Genomic DNA, 10,452 nt, shown 5'->3' on the forward strand with positions numbered 1-10,452 from the left:
TTAAGTTCATATATTTATGCTTTACTAGTTAAGAGTGTAAAATTCACGTTGAGAAATTGTTGCTATATAACAGAGGAAAACACGTGTACTCTAATTAACCTCAACCTTGAACTTGTATACTACTAGTAAGTAAACAGCACACTTTTATGCAAAGTGCTGCAACTACAATCTTTGGTACGTTGTTGGTATCAAAGCATTATTGAAATAGAAATAAATATGCAAAATTTCATAAGCTGGGCCAAATATTTACTACATCTGCTCCAATCCCACATTCACACACTCTTCTTACCTAAGTGTACATACCAGAGAAAGTAGATTTAAATCTTTCTAGATTCATATTAACATATTACAAACGTACTATATGTACTTACCTACATCACAGCTTCCCAATCAAGGTAGTGGAACGTTCCTGATTCATAACATGGGGAAAGAAAACAGGTTGGTAACGTAGCGTAGTGGTGCTTTCCTTCCCTTCCTACCAGTTAAACTAGGGTCTAATCAGGCTAGTCCTAGCAAGCCCTCAAGAAGTGAGAGTTTAATTAATCAATCAATCGATTGGCGTGAGTATCAAGGGAAGACCCTGACTAGGCCTGAGGGAGAGCAAGATAGAGGGCAAGTGGCGGTAGTTTGGGGAGACGGACACAGAAAATCTTGTTAGCAGCAGAGTCAGCACGATCTTGTACTCCATGATGCTTAAATTCCGCCCAATGCACATCCTACCTCCGAACCCAAATGGCAAAAACCCCATCTTGTGTTTGCATCCGCCGTGCACATCACCCTTAAACCTCTCCGGTTTAAACTCATTCACGTCTTCACCCCAAAATTCCTTGTCATGGTGCATGGACACGACATCAATCCAGATGTTGGTTCCGCGTGGGATCACCAAATCATCAACTTGAATCGCTTCTCTTACTTGCCTCTGCACATTAGGCGCTGGCGAATATAGTCTCAACACTTCGTTCATCACCCATCCCATCTGCAAAAGAATTTACCGAAACTCATTAGTTCCATCTGAAAATTATAATCACGACACATTACTGCATAATTTATACCAAGTGTGACTGTTAAATGTTTGGCTGCATTTTTTTTGTTTCTCTCGCATTCCTCTTTTTTTCATCATCTAATATAGAATGCATCGATGGGGCTCCGCTTTCATTTTCGCCGTGTAGCAGACATCAAAAGTGAATATTCGGATTTGACTCGCTGGAGTGATAACCTTGACATCAGTCAAAGCCAAAAACAAGAAGCTTCAAGGTGCCAGTTACGCTGGTCGGTCGGTCGGTCGTTAATGGCATAGTAAAACTAGAGCCTACGGTAGAGGGAGGAAGGGGAAACTAAAGGGTTGGAAAGTCAAATCATCTGGAAGCTGCCCAAATAGGTGTTAGCAGGATCAGCGTAGCGTGTGCACTGCACATCCAAAGTTTTCGGGTTTGGTCAGTCAAAATCAGATTCATTCGTTCAGAATCTGACAGACATTCTGCCAGCCAATCAATTTTTTATTAAGCTTCTAGATTGACTACCAGTGGGTCGCAAGAGTGAAACTCACGCGCTTTGACCGGTCTTTTTCAACTTAAGTGCTGCCAAATTGCGCTTTTTCGCTCTTGAATGGTTGCCTCTTGACCTTTTTCTTTTAGCATTATGCATTGTAGCCTTGTTTTTCTTCTTTAAAAAAAAAAAAAAAAAAAAACCATTCAGTACGGGTTACAAAGCCGTTTATTTTTTGTTTCTTTGATTTTTTTTAAAAAATAGAATTACTACGTAGCCTTATCGGCAATTGAAAAAGTGTACCTTAATAAAACAGAAACTAAGCTATAAAATCTTATCTAGAGAAATTGTGTGTTTTGGGTACCATTTGACTGAATCACCGATTACCATGTCATTATTAATGAATGAAAACTTTGTTTTACCCTAAAAAAAAAAAAATCTCCAATTACCATGTCACTAAACATTTTTAAATCTTCCTATTGTGTTATTTTATACCACCAAAGGGATACGAGTACGACGGACGGAGGTCTTTGTTACCAGCAAAAAAACATCATGCATGCATATTAATTCAAGTAACTATCCTTATATTCCCTTCTTAGTTGTGAAAAATATTTTCAAGTTAGTGAATCGACGTCCCTAGCCAAATTTAAATTTTATCTTACCAATTTTTTTCAGTGGAAGTGCAAAAATTTCAACTTGAAATCTTTTACTTGCACTCCCTCTCTCAGTATCATTCAATCCGTCCCTTCCTTTATTAGTTATTTTTAGATAGTCTATCCATCCTATCAACCGTGATTTCGTGATAATATAAAGGATGGGTTCATGTGTTAGATGTAGTAGTCCTTTCTTTAGTCGAGCAATCTTGGGTCTCCAAGTTCAAATATGGTACTAGAAACCATTACCTTCTTTAGTCCAGCAAGCTTAGTGGCGTCTACGTCTCCATTTCCTATCACTTCCGCGACCTCTTGACGAAGCTGATCTTGCCAGTCGGGGTGCATGGCCAAGAGAAGCAATGTCCACGTGAGTGCCAGAGCAGTTGTCTCGTGTCCTCCAAAGAAGAAGGTTTTGCACTCGTCCACGAGTTCCCTGGTCGTCAATGTCTTCTTCCCCTGCCGCCCATTTACGTGGTTCCCAGCCAGCAACAAACCGAGTAAGTCCTGCTCACGATGCCCATCTCTTGATGATTTGCTCCTGGCACTGATGATTTCCGTGAGAAGGGAGTCAATCTCCTTCCCTAGCCTTTTCGCCATTAGGGTTTTCTTGGGGCATATTAGTTTGCTGAAGGGCACACCCACGTAACGGTTGGACTGGAAAAGGGCGACCTGCATGGCTCTCAATCTTTGGAACACTTCCCGTCCAGTTTCGTAGTTCATCCCGAAACTCGTTTTCGCAATGATTTCCCCAGCCGTGCTAACGATTTCTTCTTCCACGTCAATTTCTGGATTGCCAGACTTGACTAGTGATGTCCACCGGTCGAGCATGTTATTGGCTGACTCCATCATTAAGCCTGACATTGTCTGATGATTTTTGAACGGAGTATATTATATTACTGTCTTCGAATCATACCTTATAATATATAAAATACAACAAGACATCTTCCAACCTATGTGATACGATCTTCAGGGGAAAAAAAATGCAGCTAAGACTTGAAACAAATAAAAAGCAAGATCAGAGAGAGAGAGGGATGGATGGATGACCTTCAAGTTGGCCGGAGAAAATGCGGGAGTTATGATATGCCTGTGGCGAACCCAATCTTCACCTTCCACCATAACCAGACCATTACCGAACATGGGTTCTCTGTCATTCTTAAACACTGTTGGTTTGCCCCAACTCTTACCCATTACGCCTGCTGACATCTTTCTGAGAAACTCAGGGTCTGCAATGTATAGAAATGGTTCCGTTCCCAGCCAATAGATGAATACATTCCCTGCAAAATTGGGACAAAAAGCTTTTCAGCGTCGGTGCAATATTCATGTACTATACTGGTAAGAATTCAATGACACGAGTTATTTTGCACCAACAAAATGGGACATGCAGAAGCCAGGTGATTTCAGAACGCATTCAATTAAGTGACTGCATTGAATAATATTTTGCAGCACCGAATACCCAACTTATGGGCAGAGATATTAATCAGATGGCCATGAGATCCTCTCTTCGACTCTCTCTTCTTTCTCCTTTCACCTTGTAAGGATTGAAATATCCTCTTTTACACTATTTCTCGTTTAGTTTGGGGGTGGGGGGTTTAGAATTGAAGGTCAAGTAGACAGATCGAATCTGCATCTTTCAGTAGCAATGGTGTTGTATGCGTTGCTATGAATCATAGGAAAATGTTCGCTACAAGATTAGTTTCAGTGATAGCGAGGGCGGCTTACCATGCAATTTCTTCCATTGGGCAAAGTAGGGAAATGCCATAGAGTGGATGTCATTGGTGATGCTTAATGCGTGGGAAGAAGAAGAAGAAGAAGCGGAGGAGGAGGTGGTGGTCTTCTTCTTTTTCATCTCACGTATATTTCCAAGAGGGAAAGTAGGCTTTGGACCAGGAAACCCATTTGCCCTTAGCTTTCGATATGCTAAATTGGGCATAATCCAAAAGATGTATGCTGCCCTAAAAAGGATGACGAAAAGAATGGCGGCCACGGCCATGAAAAAAGGTTGAAAGAACTCAAGTAGGAATTCCATTTTCTCTCAAAAGGTATTACAACAAAGTCTTAAAAACTAACTAGGGTCGCAGGTAGAAACCTTAGAACAAGTCCCCAATTCCCCAGATCGATAGTCACTCTGTATATATGTTGAGAATTTGATATGATGCAGATGAGGAGGAGCCATGGCGAATGAGGGGTATTTATAGACAAGCAAGCAGGCATGCATATGTCAAACGTTTGACTGGGGAATTGTCGGAACTGACCAGATTTGAACATTTTCCACTTTCATCTTTCTGTCCTAGCACCGGTGGGGAGTTTGATTTTTGGTCAGGTTTAGAAATTAATAAATTTTAGTACATTACAGCTACGACTATTCAAATTGGGAGTTTGTCGTATAGCAAACTTTTTCGTTTGCAAGTACTACTAGTGTATATTTCAAATTGGGACCAGTCCCTTTTTTTGGGGAAAAAAAAAAAATACTACTAGTGTATGTTTGCATGTTTCACCACAACTAGGTCAGGTCATATACTCTGAAATTGTTCCTTCGGGATGGATTGATTTTCAACGTTCGCAATTCCTTGTCAAATCAGTTAACGCGCGGCTCCAAACGAGTACACATTAACATTCCAATCTTTTCAAGCCGGCCGCTTTTCTCTCTCTCTCTCTCTCTCTCTCTCTCTCCCTGTACACGTTGTGACGTGATGGCTCCCCGTTTCTTGTTTTTCTTTCTTTTTATTTGCTTTTGTTCTGTTCTTTTGATGATTCTTTTAAGGGAAATTTGCCAAATTAGTCCCTAATATTTTCACAAAATACTTTTTTAGTCCCTAACATTTAAAATCAACCAGAATAGTTCCTAACATATAAATTATGAGCCAGTTTGGTCATAATGCTCGTATTTGCTCTTTTTTCTGGCTAAAAATAGAACACCGGCGTAATTTCAAGGGCAAAATCGGAAAAATTCGCTAATCCATAATTTTGCAGTCCTCAAACTCTTCCACCGCTTCTTCAATTGATTCTCAACCTACTGCTACTAGGATGGAGAATTAACAAGAAAAATTGAATGAAAAGACAGAAATATCAAAGACACCAAAAAGAAGTTTCAAGAAATATCAAAGCCACCAAGAAAAAGTTTCAATCTCGAACAGAAGATTAATGGGAAATCTACTAGCCTGGCTACAGGCTATGACAACAGGGTCAATCATGAGTTGTCCAGAAGGTGGAAAATTAAGCAAAAGGCTTTGTGGGTTAGAAAGCTTCAGCTTCAATTCTTTCAAACAAGACAGAGCCTGCATCTGTCACAATCAGCGGCTTCCAATGCATAATCATCTTCTTCCACAATACTCTGTACCAATATCTGCAGTTCCCTCATATTGATTGCTCAAATTTGGTAAGAAAGCTGTTGAAGCATTTTGGCAAGTCCACAGGCTATCTTTGCTTGAACGGAGCCCATATTCCTCCGTCTCTATTCAGCCATTGACCCAATCTCTTCTTCTGCTTCTGACTTCGTAAAATCATCCGTCCTTGCTCCTCTTAACCAAGGAATCAGCAACATGGGTTCTCTCAGGCAGCTATGGTTATTGAGAAGAAGACCCTTTTCAGTTTGGAAATCTCTGAATTCGATATCAATTTCAACAAAGAACTCATTTTTATCTTCTTATTTGGCAAATAATTCTCTGCACCTTCTTAAACCCACAAAGCCTTTGGAGAGCTTCAACAAAAGGGTGAGAATCAATTGAAGAAGTGGTGGAAGAGTTTGAGGGATGCACAATTATGGATTAACGAATTTTTCCGATTTTGCCCTTGAAATTACGCCGGTGTACTATTTTTAGCCGGAAAAAAGAGTAAATACGAGCATTAGGACCAAACTGGCTCATAATTTATATGTTAGGAACTATTCTGGCTGATTTTAAATGTTAGGGACTAAAAAAGTGTTTTGTGAAAATGTTAGGGACCAATTTGGCAAATTTCCCTTCTTTTAACCATTTGTTTGTTTTGAAAAATTGTGCCGTTTTCCACGAACATATTTTTTAATTATTTTTTTTACCTTATATATGTTAAGGATTAATTTTTCTACACTGACAGTATATACACTATCAATATTAGATGAATGATAACTATGCAAAATTTGAATTTAAAATTCAGCTTTTACATACATGTCATGAATCAAACGATGATAATGTATATACTGTCAGTGTATAGCACAAATATCTCAAATAATATTTCGCTTGCATCATAAACACATTTCCCAACTCACCTTTTTATATTCCCAATTACCTTTTTGTCCCACATACATCACATCACAAAAAGTGTTACAGTAATTATTTTAAATAATACTCTATCCAGACAAACCCCTTGCTCATATATATATATATCAACTAGTTACAGTAATTTTTTCGCTTTTACATACATGTCATGAATCAAACGGTGATAATGTATATACTGTCAGTGTATAGCACAAATATCTCAAATAATATTTCGCTTGCATCATAAACACATTTCTCAATTCACCTTTTTATATTCTCAATTACCTTTTTGTCCCACATATATCACATCACAAAAAGTGCTACAGTAATTATTTCAAATAATACTCCATCCAAACAAATCCCTTGCGCATATATATATATCAATTAGTTACAGTAATTTTTTTACAAAAAATTCAAAAAATTGCAATTCAAACAAAACTTTTGTTATAATTATAAATAGACACGATTATATGCGCTTTGTATAGTTTATAGTTTTATTTCTCCCTCGAGTGGATTTCGTGAATAGTATTAAAATTTACTACTCTATAACACAGGGGATCCCTCGGGGTCAGCTCAGCTGGTGATCCCATGGGGTCTTCCTCGTAGTGGCACCGGTTCGAGTCTGGCTTCACATACCGCCTGGGTGCTCTTGGAGGGCGGGGTACTCCAGGTGCAGGGGATTAGTCGGGCCCCGTAAAAATTGATCCGGACGCCCCTGTGTTGACAAAAAATAAAATAAAATAAAAGCACACAGAATCAAAATCTAAGAATATATTAACATCACTAGCAAGTACCGTTTATTGAATCATTTCAATATTTGCCCATTCCCATTTTTTAACCTTGGATGGACTCACTGCCCTGATTAAGAAGTCTGCTGTGGGCGTGACTAAACCAATTGCACGTCAAAGTCAAAGTTCTTGACTTTTCACCAAAAGACATATATATATATATATATATATATATTGTTCATCCAACTGCAAAATTCTTCATTTGTCCCTTTGATTTTTTTTTTAAAAATTTTTCCTGGTTGAAGGGTAAAACAGTTTATTATTCAATCGAAGATATTCAACTAATTCTGTGTATGCGTCAGCAACTAATTCTGTGTACGCAAGCACTTACTTTTTTTTTTTTTTTTTTTTTTTTTGCTTTTTTAGTCTCAGTTGCTGTTATGAGGTAAAAGGTTTTAATTGTTCACCTAATTGAACAAAGGAAGCTGACATGTGGTCTTACGGCAGGAAATCTGCAAAGTGCCTTTCCTAGAATTGATTTTTCTTCATTCCACCTTGCCTGTTGGCATTCCCATGTCGAGAATTAGCCGCTCACTCGGTAAGGATTCCTGCTTCTTTCTCATCCATTCTACATTTTTGTCTTTCTAGGCAGCAATGCACCGGGCATGCTTCACGCAAATTCAAGAGATAAGCTAGGCAGGTCGGGTCCTCCATGTCCCCTAGGGTAAGTACAAATGCCGAAGTTAAAAGTCTTAAAATCTGCGTAATCATTTCCCAATCTGTAGAGCGTTTATCACATGAATACCTACATGAAAATTATAAAGAGAATATCAAATATTTCATGTTAAGTTGAAAGAGCGAGTCGGAGTCGGAGTCGGAGTAGGAGTAGGAGTAGCACAGGAATCGGTAAGGAAAAGCATTTGACGGGGGCTAAGTTGAACTCACACTCTTATTAGTTAATATTACCCAAGACTAGGCATGTTTGTGCGTGTACCGGGATAACATCATGCACTGGTATTAGTGGAAAACGAGTTGCCTGTCCCTGTAAGAGTTAATGGCAGGCCGTTGAGATGTGAAATCATTGAGTTTAATTAGCCTACATTGACATTCAAAATCGGGAGCATTATTACGTAGGAAGCCGAACTCAAGGACATTATTAATTGACTCCTAGAAAGCAACAAGTACAATCACTCTTCTGTGTCACCGTGGGAATTAATTGTAATACTGTACCTTGTGATTTATCACCGTCTTGCCGGCTTATGTGAACTTGAAAAACGGCCACAAATGATCCGATGGAAGCCGTCCCAATCATTTCAGCGCCCCTATTGAACCAGGACTCGTCTGCCAGGCAACAGCATCAACCCTTATCCCAAAATTCAGCAGATTTCACAAAATTCAGTCAAGTGTTTTTATTTTTTTTTATTACTAGTCTAACATATCCGAATTTTTTGTGTTTGAAGTCCCCAGGCTTATTCAAAAAGTGGCATGCAGTCTTCTAAAAAAAAAAGTCATGTTAAGCCTCCGAACTTTGTTGACGGATCAAGTTAATTGGTCGAATATTGATTACAATCGCCGATATGAAAGTTTAGTTGAACCTAAATTTTTTTTAAATTTTATTTTACCGATACCATTTGAAACCCAGTAGTAAGTTTTTCTTCAAGCTAATTAATTAGAGACCATGGTCACAGAAAAATCTACCGTCCTTTTTTTTTCCCCCATAAACATGAAATACCACGATTCTCACCTACTATGAGTGCAAAGTCATAAAGTGGAGTAACAAATTCAAACATATGTACGGCCAATCTGCATTTCACGTAACGACTTCTCCTTGCAATAAATTTGATAGATCAGAATTGAAGTGTGAACATAATCGATTATTAATGTGAATTATGTCTAGTTTCTACAGCATGTTCTCCCTTCATTCCGATCTCCAAACACTTTGGTTGGTATATTAAATATGATGGTACTTGCTTGTGTATGAGTTTCAACTATGGTTTTGAATTTTAAAGAGCTTTCATTCATTCGTGAAAGAGATTTTAAGGACCAACGTGTTTCGACTTTAGAAGATGTTGGCATGCTGCATGTTTTAATAAGATAACCAATTCTTGAATTAAATGCACAAGGTACAAGGAAAGAAAATTGATCATGGTTTTTTTTTAGGAGTTAATTAGTGGAATTAATTGTACTCTCCGAATTCATGCGTAGATTAGTTAGTTAGAGTGACAGCAAATTTGGCTAGGTTGTTTTTTGTTTACACATTTGGGGGATGACAAGTTAAAGAGTCTGCTATACTATAATGGAATTTATTTTTCCGTAAGGGTTGAATCATCTTTTAAAAAAAAAGCGATATATCTACCCGTATCTCAATCCTCCACGCTTGCGTATAAATGTATATTATGTTTATTTTCTGTGTAATATTCATTTGCTCGTTGCGGCAGTGGAACAACAAAAGATAAACGCCTGCGATCAAAAAATTGAATTCAGTGGACATAAAACACATTTGGATGTCCACACATTAAACTAACACATGTGGCCGCGTTTTTAGTATGAATGTATGTGTGTGACGAAGTCAGAAAATTCTGATTGACCTCCCTAAAATTTCACCCAACAAAATAGGCCGCAAAGAAAAAAAAAAGGGGGAGATAACAGAGATCAACATTATTGATATCTGGCACCCAGCTTCTGAACGTTGGAATTGGGTCGAGATTCAAGTGCTGGCTGGTAATTAAGAGATACACACACGTAGCTCTGTTGTTGAATGGGCAAATGAAAATCCCGCGTTCGTTTCCGCGTGCATTCGAGGAGATAGGTACATCCTTTTCCTTTTCCTTTTCCTGCCAAGAAGTCTAGTATTCCACTCAGCATTGCGGCTTATTTTATTTGTGATTATTAATTTTCAAGTGTTATAGTAGTATATATAAAACCAATGAATATATACTGCATCTTCGCAGGAATTCTTTTTTCTTTTTTTTGGGGGGGGGGGGGGGTTCCTTAAACACGTTGGAGTATCAGCATGCATGAAGTTGATATTTTGGCAGCGATTTAATGGACGTCGTCATTGTCACAAGACAAGACGGAAGTATGTAAATAATCATAAAAATGTTAAAGAGAGGGCACCGCCACTACCGACCGAGAAGGGATAATTTCACAAACCTCCCCTGAGGTTTATGATGATTTCACTCAGCCCTCCTCAAGTTTTACAAATTACACTAACCTCCCTTGTCACAATAAAATGACTACAATAACCTTCATTTAATAAAAATTTCACAGTATAATGAAATGAAATTAAGAAAAAGAAAAAGAAGAAATCTAATCTCTTCGACTATCCTGTTTAAAAGTTACAGTTTACGATGA

At 38.3% G+C, this 10,452-nt stretch overlaps 1 protein-coding gene across 1 annotated transcript; it reads right to left on the reverse strand.

The window, feature by feature from the left end:
• Window positions 1–318: 318 nt before the first annotated feature.
• On the reverse strand, window positions 319–4,164 carry LOC113762726 (cytokinin hydroxylase). Its single transcript, XM_027306296.1, has 4 exons — window positions 3,858–4,164; window positions 3,183–3,412; window positions 2,388–3,002; window positions 319–976 (listed from the first exon to the last, which is right to left on the reverse strand). The coding sequence occupies exons 1-4, from the start codon at window positions 4,162–4,164 to the stop codon at window positions 548–550; spliced, it is 1,581 nt and encodes a 526-aa protein (XP_027162097.1). The 3' UTR covers window positions 319–547.
• Window positions 4,165–10,452: the final 6,288 nt, after the last annotated feature.

This window comes from Coffea eugenioides, chromosome 2 (genome assembly GCF_003713205.1).
Source record: "Coffea eugenioides isolate CCC68of chromosome 2, Ceug_1.0, whole genome shotgun sequence".
NCBI lineage: Eukaryota > Viridiplantae > Streptophyta > Magnoliopsida > Gentianales > Rubiaceae > Coffea > Coffea eugenioides.